Source organism: Salvelinus alpinus, chromosome 2, assembly GCF_045679555.1.
Source record: "Salvelinus alpinus chromosome 2, SLU_Salpinus.1, whole genome shotgun sequence".
Lineage (NCBI taxonomy): Eukaryota > Metazoa > Chordata > Actinopteri > Salmoniformes > Salmonidae > Salvelinus > Salvelinus alpinus.
This window is the reverse complement of record NC_092087.1, coordinates 28,410,949-28,428,746: the sequence shown is the minus strand read 5'-3', so window position 1 is coordinate 28,428,746 and position 17,798 is coordinate 28,410,949. Positions and strand designations below refer to the sequence as shown.

At 44.4% G+C, this 17,798-nt stretch overlaps 1 protein-coding gene across 11 annotated transcripts in view; it reads right to left on the bottom strand.

The window, feature by feature from the left end:
- Positions 1 to 17,798, bottom strand: part of LOC139557889 (rap1 GTPase-activating protein 1-like) — a 168,987-nt gene that overhangs the window by 67,839 nt on the left and 83,350 nt on the right. For 5 of the 11 annotated variants that reach the window (XM_071373300.1, XM_071373236.1, XM_071373227.1 and 2 more), the window contains one exon: positions 5,287 to 5,322. Coding sequence is in view for 3 of the 11 variants with exons in the window: in XM_071373236.1 (XP_071229337.1) it covers positions 5,287 to 5,289 (3 nt within the window). In the remaining 8 variants the exon portion in view is untranslated. Of the gene's footprint in view, positions 1 to 4,645; positions 4,703 to 5,286; positions 5,323 to 14,411; positions 14,456 to 17,798 lie in introns of those variants that run through there. The other 6 variants (XM_071373268.1, XM_071373260.1, XM_071373209.1 and 3 more) reach the window with 4 other exon arrangements.

Genomic DNA, 17,798 nt, shown 5'->3' with positions numbered 1-17,798 from the left:
TGGCCTAATAATGTAAGAAATAATACATAAAAAAACAAAATACTGCAAAGTTGCTTAGGGGCTAGAAGCTCGGCTGCCCTCTCTATCGACGCCAGATTCTTGACAAACCAGACCAGATCCTTGACATTCTCCTTGTATCGTCACTGAGGTAGCCTACACACTTGAATTCACCTGGCAGCTGCTACTCTGGCCAATCCTCTGTGCTCATACTAAACCAATTCTAACGACCCTTGATTAGATGAGAATTACCCCCAGACTATAGGGAAGGCTCACAACTGCAAGGGACATTACTCCCTCAATGAGTTTCATCTTATTGATTAATAGCATGAATATATGGACCCTGAGTGGAGGCCCTCTTGACAGATTAACTAGATCACAGATTAGTGAATGCACTCCCAAATGCAAATGCAGAAAGCTAGATGCCGCAAATCAGCAAGCCTCTACGGCGGGAGTGATGGGAGAGGGGGTGGATGGAAGGGAGTGAGGGAGGGATGGGAGAGGGGGTGGATGGAAGGGAGTGAGGGAGGGATGGGACAGGGGGTGGATGGAAGGGAGTGAGGGAGGGATGGGAGAGGGGGTGGATGGAAGGGAGTGAGGGAGGGATGGGAGAGGGGGTGGATGGAAGGGAGTGAGGGAGGATGGTAGAGGGGGTGGATGGAAGGGAGGGAGGGAGGGATGGGAGAGGGGGTGGATGGAAGGGAGTGAGGGAGGGATGGGAGAGGGGGTGGATGGAAGGGAGTGAGGGAGGGATGGGAGAGGGGGTGGATGGAAGGGAGTGAGGGAGGGATGGGAGAGGGGGTGGATGGAAGGGAGTGAGGGAGGGATGGGAGAGGGGGTGGATGGAAGGGAGTGAGGGAGGGAGGGATGGGAGAGGGGGTGGATGGAAGGGAGTGAGGGAGGGATGGGAGAGGGGGTGGATGGAAGGGAGTGAGGGAGGGATGGGAGAGGGGGTGGATGGAAGGGAGTGAGGGAGGGATGGGAGAGGGGGTGGATGGAAGGGAGGGAGTGAGGGAGGGATGGGAGAGGGGGTGGATGGAAGGGAGTGAGGGAGGGATGGGAGAGGGGGTGGATGGAAGGGAGTGAGGGAGGGATGGGAGAGGGGGTGGATGGAAGGGAGGGAGTGAGGGAGGGATGGGAGAGGGGGTGGATGGAAGGGAGTGAGGGAGGGATGGATGGGAGAGGGGTGGATGGAAGGGAGTGAGGGAGGGATGGGAGAGGGGGGGGATGGAAGGGAGTGAGGGAGGGATGGGAGAGGGGGTGGATGGAAGGGAGTGAGGGAGGGATGGGAGAGGGGGTGGATGGAAGGGAGTGAGGGAGGGAGGGATGGGAGAGGGGGTGGATGGAAGGGAGTGAGGGAGGGATGGGAGAGGGGGTGGATGGAAGGGAGTGAGGGAGGGATGGATGGGAGAGGGGTGGATGGAAGGGAGTGAGGGAGGGATGGGAGAGGGGGGGGATGGAAGGGAGTGAGGGAGGGATGGGAGAGGGGGTGGATGGAAGGGAGTGAGGGAGGGATGGGAGAGGGGGTGGATGGAAGGGAGTGTGGGAGAGGGGGTGGATGGAAGGGAGTGAGGGAAAGATGGGAGAGGGGGTGGATGGAAGGGAGTGAGGGAGGGATGGGAGAGGGGGTGGATGGAAGGGAGTGAGGGAGGGATGGAAGAGGGGGTGGATGGAAGGGAGTGAGGGAGGGATGGGGTGAAGAGGACAGGACACACTGAGGGGCGAAAGAGTTTCCTCTTCAATCCACTCAACTAGACGCTCAAGGGAGGCATTTGTTAGTGATATGTGGTGTCACTGAGAAGCATTAACCTGCATGATTAGATGGTATTCACAGCCCCATGCATTATCATGTCATCAGATATGAGGGGAAACTGGAGAGGGAATGTGATGAATTGGCATCGAGTCATTGAAAAGAATGGGAAGGGAAAGTACACATCGCTTTAGACCGCTCCCTCCCTATGTCAGTCTTCAACACATAATCTTCCTAAATTAAGATGATGTATGCAGATGATGATTTAAAGGTAAGTGGTCTGGTGGAGACAAATGATCCTTGACTAGTAATGTGGGTGCTGGTGATTGGGGAGTTTCTCCCTATGGTATCTACAGTAGCCTATATAACTATAACAGGGCCCATTGGGGATATCAAGTTGGTCATATTTTATTTAAAACCTGCAGCTGTCTGGTATTGTGGGGATGGGATTGGCACACCAGTTGAACAGGGCACGATTGGTGCGATTATCAAAAGGGGCGGATGTGTGTGTGTGTGCCTCCCCCTCCAGCTGCCTGCTGTCTAGCATGCTTTAAACAGAACAGGTGCTTAGACAAGAAGTGTAAAGACTTCTGTTCAACAAATTTTGTTCCTTGTTGCGTCAAAGGTCTGTCTTTTCTACAACCTCCACCAGGGTCACCTCGTGGTAATGGAGGTCATACAATCAAATGGGTTTTTATCTAACTAGCCTAGACACCACTCTGTCTGGGTCACCACTCAAACTGAATGCTCAGTGAATACTCAGCTTTCTCTACTGTCCTCATGAGGCCTAAGAGTACATGCTCAGTGACTTACAGTACCCCCAAAATAACCAGACCCCATTCCGATGTATAATCCGAAACACTCAAGTAATCAGCATCTTAAGCACTCCCAGTAGCAATTGAATAAGTGAGTTCCGCCCTCACCTTCTTTCTGTGTCATTAGAGATGCCAAGAGGACTACAGGGACCAGTTTGACAGGTAAGACACACTGACACTGGTGCCCAGATCCACAATTGTTCTTTCTGGGGCTGGGTTCAGCTTTCCCCTCAATACCTGCTGCTGCCTGCATTCTTGCATTTGGGCGGATGGCAGCCATTACAGAGCTCAGGAGTAAGACATCCTGGTAATGAGGTTCTACTTCAGCTCCCCCTCCTCATCACTCACCATCACTTTATGACTTCATGACACAGCGCTCTGGGGCCTGACCGGGAACAGGGCGTCGGCAGCAGTCAGAGGAGATACCCATGAGGTTCACTGACTCGCACACACACACGCATGCATGCATGCATACTCACACACACATACCCACACCACTCATGAACACTCTCTAACACTCACACAATCAAACTGTTATACACACACAAACTGAGTACTTTACCATGGTTTATAGCTGAGTTATGTACTTGGGGAAGTGTTATTTCCAAAAGCAAAGTTAAGACTAACACAAAAAAATGTAATTCAGAAGAGTCTGTATGGTTATATATTCAGCATGGCAGTGAAGAAGATTTAGAGGGTAAGCGGTGCCATAATCAAGAGTAATGAAGTTTACAACTATTTCACTGCAAGAAGAACATTGAAGAATATTGAAGAACATTATGTTCTGAGATGGTCATGATTGATCATTAACCACTAGAGGGCACTTGGCAGACATACGCTGAGGGATAAAAAACAACACAACCTACATGGACGGAGTTTACTATGTAGTGTGTGTCAAGTTACCATTATCACTGCTAACCATAAGAAGAAAAACGACACACACACACACACACACACACACACACACACACACACACACACACACACACACACACACACACACACACACACACACACACACACACACACACACACACACACCTACCTGCCGGCTGCTGAGAGAAAGGATGACTGAGGCTCTGATGGATTTAAGAGGGATGCGATAGCATATTGTGTCTGATTTAAACCTGCTCTGGTAAATCTGATTATCAAGCTGCTATTCTTATTCAGTGACAACTTTCAGTCCTTTATAATGGAGATGGAGTCAGTCTGGGACATCCTTCCTATGACTTCTTAGTAAGTCATACATGGCCAGTCTTCCTAAATGATTTATAGCAGTAATGAATGCATTTAATAAATACAGAAGAATGTTTGTCTTATTTCTCAAAAATACAACTTTCTCACATACAAACCCAAAAAAGGCTTTTCATGACTATGGGTTTCTTATCTGCCTGCAGGTAGAGGCCGATATAATCCAACATAATGACTTACTGAGTGCAGCGAGAGCACTGTTCAGAGCAGCACTGTTCAGAGCAGCACTGTTCAGAGCAGCACTGTTCAGAGCAGCACTGTTCAGAGCAGCACTGTTCAGAGCAGCACTGTTCAGAGCAGCACTGTTCAGTGGCTAGAAGGCATTCCCTTCCTTTGGTGTCCCGCTACATTAGCATGCGCTACAGACCTGTTTGGAACACAGTGCAGAATGATCCCCCACATCCCCTCTTAATTAAATTCAGCAGCAATACGGTCCCAACGTTACCCTCTGATGGTCTTTCAGAACCATCCTGCACCTCTATTGGCCCTGTTCACATCCCCCCCATCTTCACCCCTCTCCCTCTCTCGTTTCAGCATATTATAAGCCCTTTCCAAAGCTCTTATAAGATTGCTTTACACGGATATATTACATTTCAGATTATAATGTGCTGTGTCAAAGGTAATCTATTTCATGCTTAAACACTGCTTGGCCAAAAACTGTACAGACAGTGGTAGAGTGGCCTACATACATTAGGGTCCGGTGAGACAATGGTGATTCAATCTCTTACTACGCTCTAGTACTATGTTAAATCACTCATGTTTCACCCTGTGGCAGTGGTAAAAGAAGAATGTATCTGTAATCAGACTGGGTTGTGAGTGTGTCTGTTTGTACCTGTGAAAAGGACATGTGTGAGACACACACACAGCTCCTTGCCCGCCCTACGCCACCCTGGCAAAAGGAAAGATGTCTGATAAGTGCAGGCCTTCTTTCCAAACGCTCCATTTCTCTAGCACCCTCTCCATCTGTTACCTTGCCTGTATTTACAGGGAACACATCTTTCTCTCACGCTGCCAAGGATGGAATATTACATTGCCCTCCTCAATATTAATTATGTTACCAGATGGCCTGATCCACAGCCATGACATTAGGCTTCCTCAGTGCCCATATATGTTACTGCCTGATGTAGCAGTTTACTGAAGGAAACCCAATTGTGGCTACACCAGCAGTATGGCACATTGAGCATAGACATATGTGGTACAACATACACAGTAAATAAAGACATTGGCTGACATCCATGTGATGTTTCATGCCCTGTTATTATGACTGGAATCAGTACTTAACCAGGGGTGGACAGCTTAGCTGGATAAAGAAAGCTACTGTATGAGGAGGCCTATCTTAGAAACCTCTTAAATTAATCTGCAGTACTTTTAAGAGTGATCTAGAGCCACCTATGCATGACATTAGGTTATCCCACACAACATGAACTTAATTTCTGAATGTCAAGGAGAGGGGGGGGGGGGGGGTAAACTCACCATAGACTTCTGGTCCTGGAGAAGGTCTTGTCGACACTAGAAAGAGAAAGAACAAAGAGAGATATCAGATCAGACTTCTTGTCTCCCACCATCTTCACTGGTCTGGTTTAATCAATGGGTTCCACTGAGTGTCAGGTCATATCAGACTAAAGAAGAGTCTAGAACAATGCCATAGCCAAATGACTACCAACTGACTGACTCAGTTGGTAGAGCGTGGTGCTTGCAATGCCAGGGTTGTGGGTTCCATTCCCATGGGGGACCAGTATGAAGATGTATGCTCACTACTACACTCTGGATAAGAGCATCTGCTAAATGACTAAAATGTAAACAGAGTTTCATCTAAAAAGGTGAAAGCATCAGGGATTTTGGCTGAGGACTAATTTGGCTGAAAATAATATCTACGACATTCGCATGCCTGTAAAAATCATAATTTAGAAAGAGAATTTAACCGTAGTCTGTATTTAAAACAGCATCAACCTCCATGAACCCATGGCACCAGATTACTTGATCAATAATTTAATCTCCCTCTGCCTGACAACCAGCCGATGGGCACACTCTCAGGTTGAGGCTGGCATCATCTCCTAGGTGAGTAGGCAGTCTGGCTGAGGTGCCAGTCAGACAGTCAGAGCCCATTGTAGCACCCAAGATATGAGAAAAGCCACAGCGGATAGGATGACGAGAATCATAGAATTAGAAATTAGAATACTAGAATGGACATGAACCTTCTTATGATGGGATAAAGATCAGCCATTTAGGCCAGGCGGTGGATCAACCATGGTTTGCCAGTGCTGTGATAAGATATTCTGTAAATCAATGAATTTGAAGAATTAATCTGCACTGTATGTTTGTTAGCTAGCTAGCCAGAAAGTTTTAGAGGAATTATTCAAATTAAATGGCAATATGACAACAGAAAATGCAGTCAATCCACAGCCATACACTGGCTGAAATCAATTGATGATAGGACTTAGACAAGTTTTAAATGCAACTAGTACTGATATTGTATTATATAATAGCACTAGAAAACATTGAGACATGTATGCCTAGCTTCCAATATATGTTTTTTACATTTCTGGTCTGTTTACATATATTTTAGAGGCTATTCATACAGAAAATGTGTATAAAATGTATTTATAATGATATGACAATATTTTAGGTTGACAATAATTATATTACACAATTTCTGATATATCACATACTTTTTATTTTCCTGCATAAGTAAAATCAGGATTTTGTCTCTACGGCCATTCATTCCAATTAGACTAGTTTGGATTTCTCCCTGGCCACAATGGCTATCACCAACCCATTCTGGAACTTTGAGGGTATATGACATAGCCCCTCTAGTAATTTAATAGGATCTCTATGGATGAGATAGAGAGAGCAACAGCCCATTTTATTCTCTTGGCCATTTTCCATGGATTTGTTTGTGGTGTTTGCACAGAGAGAGATAGAAAATTCTGACTACATTTACCATGCTGCATACAAATCAAACCGGGCAAATGCTCTGCCTGGATCAATCACAGGAGCCGCATGGAGTAAATGCTGAATAAATCCTGAATACGGTCAATCAATCAACTGCTAATCACCATTTATCCCTGCCACCCTGAATCCTAAGCCAATCAAACAAATGTCTGTCATTCATAGCAAATCAAACTCAAACGAAAGCCATCCATCAGAAAGTATCAGAGAGAGAGAGAGAGAAATTAAATAAAAGGTACAGGTACCCTTCACACAACCCATCAACAGGAGATTACTCTCTAGAACACAACAGGTATTCTAGGTTAATATAGAATGGCACAGCAGATTGAATATGCTTTTGTAGTGAAGTCATACAATCTGCTGGGCATAACTAGCATACTGCTGCAGACCTCATCAATGCTAACTAGGTGACATTGGATGGATTACATTCATCTACCCTACCTTTCTACCTCTCTTTTCATACAGGCCCTATCAGGTTGATGAATGTGACAAGCGACGGCCCCTGAAGCAGTTCAGATTTTCCAATGCCAAGCCAGTGACACAACGTGCATCCTAATAGCATACTTTAAGCCCAGCATGGTTTAATATTATCTCCCTTATCTAATCTATTCTGAGAGCATTTTCTACAATTTAAACTGATCCATTCATGCCTTGTTTGAGGTCTAGGGGATATTAGCAGCAGAGATTAGATGAATCCCTGTCCTGAGGACAGGACAGTGCAAAGGGATGACTTCCGTTACTACGCTTTCCAACCAAGGTGCATGAATTGAGGAGCAAACTGAAGTCGACAGGATATTCATCAAGACTTGGAGGACAATTAAATAAAAAGGCTTCTTTATTGTTAAAAGTAGAACCAACACATTTTGGCTTCTGGCCTTCTTAAGGGTTTTAGGACAGGACAGGCAGGAGGAGTGGTGAAACATGCTTTAGATGTATGGGTGCATCTTGCAGTAGAATGGCTGTGCCACTGGATGGCTCAGTAGAGCTGAAGGTTCAGTCTGTAACACAGGTTGGGGAGGATGGGCTCATTGTAATGGCTGGAACTGAATAAATTGAATGGTATCAAATACATCAACAACATGGTTTCTATGTGGTTGATACCATTCCATTCCAAACATTATTATGAGCCGTCCTCCCGTCAGCGACGTCCTGTTGTCCGTAGAGAAGAGTGATAGGTTCCCTCAGGAGCTTTGTCTCTACATGGCTGAAGATACAGTATGAGGAACTACCTAGAGACCTACTACCTGTTTTATAAGATAGGTAACGTGAAAAATGCAACATTTTGCTTAACAATCCAAAAACCAGAACCAACTGTTAAACTCTCTCGCAAGATGTGTTTATAGTTGTGTTTTTACAAACAAGCAGTCCCACCTCATTGTTACATTATGACATTCTGCACAACTTGAAAGCTGTTGTAAGACAACAGGAAACAGACATTCACGTTCTGTTTGTGTTTGACTGTTAGTAATAACAAATATCACTCAGGCGTCGCTCTCTGCTCCTCTTTCTGCTGACTGAGGGGAAATCTCTGTTTTGGTATTAACAGTACACAGTGGAAAACACTCCTGCACAAAAACAATGTCACAACCAGGCAGCCACCATAACAATAATAATAATAATAATAATCATAATAATACATATCATGGTATCAAACCAACCATAATAATATAAAACATTTATTTTTATCTTATCAAATAAATGGCAATAGCATAATTAGGAAGTTATATCTAAAGCCTACTGAACCTAGCGGTTTGTCAAGGGAATCATACTGTCTTGCATGACACCTTTATCTTTCTGTGTGTGTGTGTGTGTGTGTGTGTGTGTCTGTGTGTCTGTGTGTCAATATGCACTCTCATGTCTGACTGCTATATACACTGAACAAAAATATAAACGCAACATACTATATTGTACAATGTTACAATAACACAAGCTTTTTGGGGGGTTTCCTCTTAGAATGTACAACATTTATAAATTGCTTATATGCAAATAAAAAGTAGAAGGAAAATAAATGTTTAGGTACAGTAACACAAAGATAGGAGCATTTCTGTCATTTAATATATGATAGTCAGCTATGCATACAAAAAGGACAATGTCACCTTTACCCTTTTTATGTTGGGATAGGGAGAGGAAAAGAAAAATCTAAACATAATGAGACCTCCCCAACTCCTTCCCTCCCAGGGTTGTACTGCTCCCTCCCTACCTATCTCCGTAGCTCCCTTCCGTCCCAGGGTTGTACTACCCCATCTCCCTCTCCACCCTCCCTTCCTGCCTACCTACCTTTCCTGCCTCCCTCCCTCCCTTCCGGCCTACCTCCCTTCCTGCCTACCTCACTCCCTCCCTTCCTGCCTCCCTCCCTTCCTGCCTCCCTCCCTCCCTCCATTCCAGCCTCCCTCCCTCCCTCCCTCCCTCCCTCCCTGCCTCCCTTCCTCCCAGAGTTGTACTACTCCAGGGTTGTTCTAGCTCATGGCTAAACTGAAGGTTGAAATGTTCTTTGTTGAATTTTCAGGGCCTTCCTCCTCTCAAGGATTTCTCTTGATACTAAAAGCAAATGTCCCTTTTGAAAAATGAACAAATAAATAAATACAGTCAAAGAAAACTAATAGAAAACCATGTCCAGCCTGAAAACTCAAGTACAGTCGTATGAAAAAGTTTGGGCACCCCTCTGAGGCTGCATAATAATTTACTCTGTCGTCACAGAAAATGATCACAGTAGCATGCCATTCATTTTCTAATAAAAGCTGAGTACTGGGGTATTGTCCAGACAAAGATTTTTAGTGTAGCAATATTAAGTTATTAAGTAAATGTGGGCACCCTTGTCATTCTGTTGATTTGAATACCTGTAACTACTTAGCACTGATTAATTGGAACACACAATTGGTTTGGTGAGCTCATTAAGCCTTGAACTTCATAGACAAGTGCATCCAATCATGAGAAAAGGTATTTAAGGTGGCCAATTGCAAGTTGTTGTTCTCTTTGACTCTCCTCTGAAGAGTGGCAACATGGGGGCCTCAAAACAACTCTCAAATGACCTGAAAACAAAGATTGTTCAACATTATGGTTTAGAGGAAGGCTACAAAAAGCTATTGCAGAGATTTAAGCTGTCAGTGTCCACTGTGAGGAACATATTGAGGAAATGGAAGACCACAGGCACAGTTCTTGTTAAGGCCAGAAGTGGCAGGCCAGGGAAAATATCGGAGAGGCAAAGGCGAAGGATGGTGAAAACGGTCAAAAACAGCCCACAGACCACCTCCAAAGACCTACAACATCATCTTGCTGCAGATGGTGTCACTGTGCATCGTTCAACAATTCAGCACACTTTGCACAAGGAGAAGCTGTATGGGAGAGTGATGCGGTAGAAGCCTTTTCTGCACACACACCACAGAGTCGCTTGAGGTATGCAAACGCACATTTGGACAAGCCAGCTTCATTTTGGAATAAGGTGCTGTGGATGAAACAAAGATTGAGTTATTTGGTCATAACAAGGGACGTTATGCATGGCGGCAAAAGAACACAGCGTTCCAAGAAAAACACTTGCTACCCACAGTCAAATTTGGTGGGGGTTCCATCATGCTGTGGGGCTGTGTGGCCAGTGCCGGTACAGGGAATCTTGTTAAAGTTGAGGGTCGCATGGATTCCACTCAATATCAGCAGATTCTTGGGAATAATGTTGAAGAATTAGTCACAAAGTTGAAGTTACGCCGGCGCTGGATATTTCAACAAGACAACGACCCAAAACACTGCTCAAAATCTACCCGGGCATTTATGCAGAGGAACAAGTACAATGTTCTGGAATGGCCATCCCAGTCCCCAGACCTGAATATCATTGAGAATCTGTGGGATGATTTGAAGCGGGCTGTCCATGCTCAGCAACCATCAAACCTAACTGAACCGGAGATGTTTTGTAAGGAGGAATGGTCCAAAATACCTTCATCCAGAATCCAGACACTCATTAGAGGCTATGGGAAGCGTCTAGAGGATGTTATTTTAGCAAAAGGAGGCCCTACTAAATATTAATGTGATTTTTCTATTGGGGTGCCCAAATTTATGCACCTGTCTAATTTTGTTTGATGTATATTGCACATTTTCTGTTAATCCAATAAACCTAATTTCACTACTGAAATATTACTGTGTCCATCAGTTATTTGATAGATCAAAATGAAATTGCTGATCCAAACACCCAATTATTTATAAATCGAAATCATGGAAATTGTCAGGGGTGCCCAAACATACATTACATTAGTATTCAGACCCTTTGCTATGAGACTCGAAATTGAGCTCAGGTGCATCCTGTTTCCATTGATCATCCTTGAGATGTTTCTACAACTTGATTGGAGTCCACCTGTGGTAAATTCAATTGATTGTACATGATTTGGAAAGGCACACACCTGCCAATATAATGTCCCACAGTTGACAGTGCATGCCAGAGTAAAACCCAAGCCATGAAGTCGAAGGAATTGTCCGTAAAGCTCAGAAACAGGATTGTGTCGAGACACAGATCTGGGGAACGTTACCAAAAAATGTATGCAGCAACATATGTAGGTCCCCAAGAACACAGTGGCCTCCATCATTCTTAAATGGAAGAAGTTTGGAACCACCAAGACTCTTCCTAGAGCTGGCCGCCCGGACAAAGTGAGCAATCGGGGGAAAAGGGCCTTGGTCAGGGAGGTGACCAAAAAACTGTTACTTTGACAGAGCTCCAGAGTTCCTCTGTGGAGATGGGAAAACCTTCTAGAAGGACAACCATCTCTGCAGCACTCCACCAACCAGGCCTTTATGGTAGAGTGGCAAGACGAAGCAACTCCTCAGTAAAAAGCACATGACAGCCCGCTTGGAGTTTGCCAAAAGGCACCTAAAGGACTCTCAGACCATGAGAAACAAGATTCTCTGGTCTGATGAAACCAAGATTGTACTCTTTGGCCTGAATACCAAGCGACATGTCTGGAGGAAACCTGGCACCATCCCTACGGTGAAGCATGGTGGTGGCAGCATCATGCTATGGAGATGTTTTTCAGCGGCAGGGACTGGGAGATTAGTCAAGATCGAGGGAAAGATGAGTGGAGAAATGTACAGAGAGATCCTTGATGAAAACCTGCTCCAGAGCGCTCAGGACTTCAGACTGGGGTGAAGGTTCACCTTCCAACAGGACAACGACTCTCTCTTCCCTCCCCCTGGCGCTTGAGGGCACCAGTTTACCCTGCATCACGCACTCCTGCATCACGCACTCCTGCATCACGCACTCCTGCATCACGCACTCCTGCATCACGCACTCCTGCCATCCATCACGCACACCTGCATCACGCACTCCTGCCATCCATCACGCACACCTGCCTTCCCTCGTCACACATATCAGTGTTATTGGACTCACCTGGACTCACTTATCTCCTGTTTATTTCCTCCCCTATATTTGTCAGTTCCCCAGCTCTGTTCCCCGCTACGGCATTAATTGTTTTTGTCAGTATTACTTTTGCTGACGCTGTTCCTGTCTCGTGCCATGTACGTTATTATTAAATGTTTTATTCCCCGTACCTGCTTCGTCTCTCCAGCGTCATCCATGTGACAAAACTCCCCAAATACAGGTGTGCCAAGCTTGTAGTGTCATACCCAAGAAGACCTGAGGCTGTAATCGCTGCCAAAGGTCCCTCAACAATGTACTGAGTAAAAGGTCATATTTCAGTTTGACATTTTTTTTTAAATTTGCAAGAATTAAAAAAAATCCTGGTTTTGCTTTGTCATTATGGGAAAAAGTCAAGGGGTCCGAATACTTCCGAATGAACTGTACAGTAATATCAGCATGGCTTTTCACCATGCCTTCTATACAGTATTCCTTATTCTTCCCTGAGGCCCACACCTTCTATACAGTATTCCTTGTTCTTCCCTGAGGCCCACACCTTCTATACAGTATTCCTTATTCTTCCCTGAGGCCCACACCTTCTATACAGTATTCCTTATTCTTCCCTGAGGCCCACACCTTCTATACAGTATTTCTTATTCTTCCCTGAGGCCCACACCTTCTATACAGTATTCCTTATTCTTCCCTGAGGCCCACACCTTCTATAGGGTGCAGTATAGTCAGTGGGACTATCTAATGTGCTCCACTACTCAGAGCTGTGTGTGTGTGTGTGTGTGGGTGGGAGTGTGTGTGTGCGTGTCTCTGTGTGTGTGTAAACATGCATGTGAATGGTGGTTCCTCCCCCACTTCTATAGCTGTGTAAACCTGACGCACAAAAATATCTAAGAATCTCACTCTGTCCATGGAATTCACTACAGTGCCAACCACAGCATTTAGAGCCTGAACAATCGGTTGATGCTTGGCTAGAGGGTGGGCGATTGTGTTAAAACAGTCTTGACGATCCAACTTTTAATCAAACTGTGTCCATGGAACTCCACACACACTGTACTGTACTATTCACACAGTGCCTAAGGGTCAGCCAAAGGCTTAGTTTGTACTCTGAGTCTCATGAGTGAAACGTTTTCCTGCATGTAGCTGTCAGTGCCCAAGGCCAGGGCAACATAATGATGGAAGTTAGAGTTATTCCAGTGCCAAGGGGTTTCGATGCAGCTAGTATTCCAGTGCCAAGGGGTTTCGATGTAGCTAGTATTCCAGTGCCAAGGGGTTTCGATGCAGCTAGTCTACACAACATCATACATCATTGAATGCACATCATTGCTGTGCTAAAGTGTGTAATTTACAGTAAAAACTCACTAACCAACATTCATACCATTATAATGCATTGATGTGAGCCACATCTAGCTAAACTCTTCATATGCCATCCACCGACCACAAAAACACAATTAATTGTAACAGATCTGTCAATGTGTGTTTTACACAGAGACCGTACACTATATAGAGAACATTATTTATTTATTTTTATATATTTTTGGGGTACTTTTTTACCCCTTTTCTCCCCAATTGGTAGTTACAGTCTTGTCTTGAATGCGATGCGATGCTATGCCTTAGACCGCAGCGCCACTCGGGAGGCCCCATATAGACCGGTTTAACAGCATCCCTTGAATTCTTGTCCTTATCAATGCAACAAATTCCCAGCAGCATCTAACAGTACCCTGAATCAAACCTAAAACCTATGATGAACCTCTGTCTCGCAGGCAAACAAATAAACATACACACACCCACTATGCCTAACTTTGCGGTGCTGAGAATAAAAACAATAAAACTCACTAGTTGGTCATAAATGAAACACATTACTCTCCAACACACATTACTATTGTAATTTAAGTAATTTAAGAGGTAATGATCACAGTGGTAAATGTGTGCTGGAGTATATTTCATCATTGCCCCTCTATTTCTATCTCCAACTCAACTCCTGTTTCATTGACCTCATTATGAAACCACTTCAGTAACTTTCGGAGCTAATCATAGATGTTAACGAGCTGTAGTTCAGAGCAGACACTGTTGTCTGACCTTGGTATCTTCCTCTCAACTGCTAGTCTGCTCAATATCTAAAGCATTATACCCCAGGTGATCTCATTAGATCTCAGGCCTAATTCTTCAGTGATGGAGTTAATTCCATACCAGGTATTGCTATCTGTAACACCTCCCCATTACTATCCCCCACCAAGGCTATTTCTAGCCTGCCGAGCGACACACATAAGTAAATGTTATCTGTTGTCCGAATGGCTTTCATCCTTACCCTCCATATGCTCCGAAAGTGAAGCTCCTCTTTCTCTGTGACATCCTACTTGCTTGGGCTGCTGATGCTTTCTGGGGAGAATGTCCACATCAGTGGAGTTCACAGCAAGTGAGCAATGGGAGCACTCATACCTCTCCCCTCCCTCCTTCCCTCGCTCTCCCTCCCTCCCTCCTTCTCTGTTATACCCTTTAAACTCTCTAGGCTGACAGAGGCTGTGTGTTTTACAATACTACATTTCTGTCAATAAACATCACTGCCCTCCACCTCCCTCTCTCCTTTCTTCCTTTCCTCCTCACTTCTCTCCTCCACTCCTTCAGTACGTCATATCTCCCTCAGACTAAGAGAAAGGTGCGTCCAACCATTCCGTTGCCCTGGTAACGAGCAGGTGCCCCTCTCTCCATCACTTAGACTAAATTCATTTCTATGCACTCAGAAAGAACTCACATGTCCTCAATTCCCATCCTCATCCTAAAAAGAGGTAACTTCTTGTTTCATCTTAAAACCTCAATCGTATTATCACTAGAATAGAATATGCAATATGTTCAATAGAATATGCCCTTTTCTCAAGTAGTGTTAATATTGTACAAGGGAAAACATTTGTATTCATTAGTAGCAGCAGCCAGATTCAAGGCTCTGACAGGTTGAATAGTGGAAGAAAATGACTTGCACTGAACTTGTGGTAATCAGCTCACCCCTATTGGAAATTGGAATCCCATGAATTTTTCCTACCCTACAGTCAAGTTAGACAAGTCTACATAAAAATAACCCAAAAAACTAAACGGTTAAGGAGGTCAAACCCAAACAAATAGCATTGCATCTCATACAGAAATGTGAATTGTACAGAAAGAGTGGGTCCTAAGCCTGTCCTAAGGTCAACCAAAGATAAAGGGATAGATCACCCCACAGATTCCTTCTCTCCCTTCCTCTGCTCTGCCCTCTATATAAGTAGATTCCCCTCTAGCCTGCCCGCTGTCCTGTGGTCAGAGCGTCTTTTCCAGGAGTACAGAGCAAACTCTCCTACTCTGTTCCCCTTCCATCAGCTGTGGTGTTGGGGTGCCCTGGCGCCCATTGAACCTCCTCTTATTCAATTAGGCCAGAATGGACGGGGGCCAGGCGTTGGCTCTTAATCAAATCACAAACACGCACAGCATAGAACTGTTCTGCCCGCACCTGTCTGCTCCCCTCCACTCCCATCCGCTCGCCTGCCTGATGCTCGTTTGCTCTCGCCATTGAGTGGAGATTGGTCAGACAACCTCCACAGCAGATATGTCTGTAGGACGTGCCTTCGCTTCTGTTGGGCCACAGAAGAATGTGATGTCGACTCCACTTCCATACTTCAGTAATCTCTATATAAAGTGGGCTGAGGTCATAAATGAAGAAAACCCAGGCTCTGTGTGGGATTAAAGTTAGCCTAAAGTTAGCATGTTAGAACCTCTTTAATTTGGCAACTGATTATCCAGCGTAATGGTTTATGGATCATATTTTCAAGATGAATGATAAAGATCCCATGATGTTCCTCTGGGGGAGTATAATGTTTCATGTCTAGTCTTGAACAAGCAATGTATTGAGCGATACTGTATACTGAGTCAAACTAGGTGAAATCTTAAGGACAAGCCTGCACTTTGATCCAGCTAACCAACTGTCTGGGCGCTGTGTGTGATAGCCATAGCAACTGAAATGTAATTTCTCCAACAGAATGAAAGCAGGATTCTCTGGATCTATACTGCCGTCTCCTAACTCCTCGTCAATGTTACAAGGTAATGCACTTTGAAGAGTTCTTTTGACTATTGTTTTTCCCCTCCAGAGATGACCAATGCCCCAAAAAATAATAATTACCCAGAGTAATGTGTGTGGGGCAGGTGAAAAGGGAAGGGTACGTTAGCATAATTAGTCTGTCCACCAGTCTCAAAATGCCACGGTGCTGCTTGTGCTCTTATTAGTGGGTCAGACGCAACTTTGAGATGGTCTCAGACGGCAACAAGGGCAGCACAGTAATGAGCGACTGCCCTCAGAGATGGGGTTGAGTACACCCTGAGACGCCTCTGTTTTTTCACAGTTTTTTTTGTAAGGGTTGGTAGGCCTATACAATAACATGTTTCTCTATCATCTGACAGGGGTGGCTTACAGAACCATAAACTATACAAATAAAGAGAGTCACACACTCCACATATAAACTCCCAGTAATTTATTGGGTAAATCACCAACACTTCAGCTTCACCGTACCTTCTTCAGGGTGATGTCATGAATACTTGAACAAGGTTATGTGCGACTCTATTTTTATAGTTTATTCGCCGTTAGTCAGCGCCTCCACACAAAATCATTTTTCTGGGTGTGTGCCAGCTCATGTTTGTTTGTTTTACTTACAGAACCATAACAGCACATAGAAAGATTACTGTAAAGACAATCACTAATAATTTATCTCAGCACTATTTCTTCAAATGAAAAAGTATGCCTCGTCTAATAGAGGTCCGCAGGGCTAACAACCCATTACAGGATTGTCATGTCAACTTGTCTACTGGGAAATGCTGACATTTTTTGGGAAACACATTAAATATTTACTCCCTGTCCACACAACTACACCACTGACAAAATCTGAAAGTTCTGCACATCTAACCTGCAAAGGACTGATAATTGACACAGAGTGCAATCAAACACAAAAATCACGTAGCCAAGATTCGCCATACATCATGGTTGGAAAACTCCTGTCTTGCTGGATTTTCTTGCATTGTCTATTTGTTATCGCCAGTTTGCTGTTTCTTAAATACTCAAAGGATGTACAACAGCATCAGTTACAGGCAGCACTAACAAGTGCTGCCATTTCCTTTTCATTGAATTCATTTAAGTGACAACCTCCCTTGTAATTGTCTGCCAACAGATTCTTCCTCTACCTTGATGTACTTTGTGTTCTCCACCCTCTCCACCACTGATTGACATATCACAGTTCCACACTGTTGTTTTGTGTCCCAGTATACCTAGTGCCACCCACCATCCCATCCCACCTGATGAATCAGTCAGAAGCCTTCAGCACCAATTAAATGAGGAAAAATTGGAAAAGGAAGAGACATAGAGACACAGACAGGGAGATAGCATGAGTGTGAGAGCACCTTTCCTTGGGTTGGGTCAAAAATAATGTTAACCAACCATGTGTATTGTATGGTGTATTGCACTTTTTTTCTATTTGGTTAGATTGGTCTGAATCAGAATTCATACAATGTGTAACCTGTACTATTATAGTCCTTTACTTTAAGTTTAATACTATCTACAAAAAAAAGAAGCAATAACAGTCAAGGGGTAGCGGACTAATGCAGTCCTCTTAGAGCAGAAAAGTTAGAATTTCATGCATGGTGTGATACGTCATTTGCAAACTACAGTTCTTTGTTTGAGCAA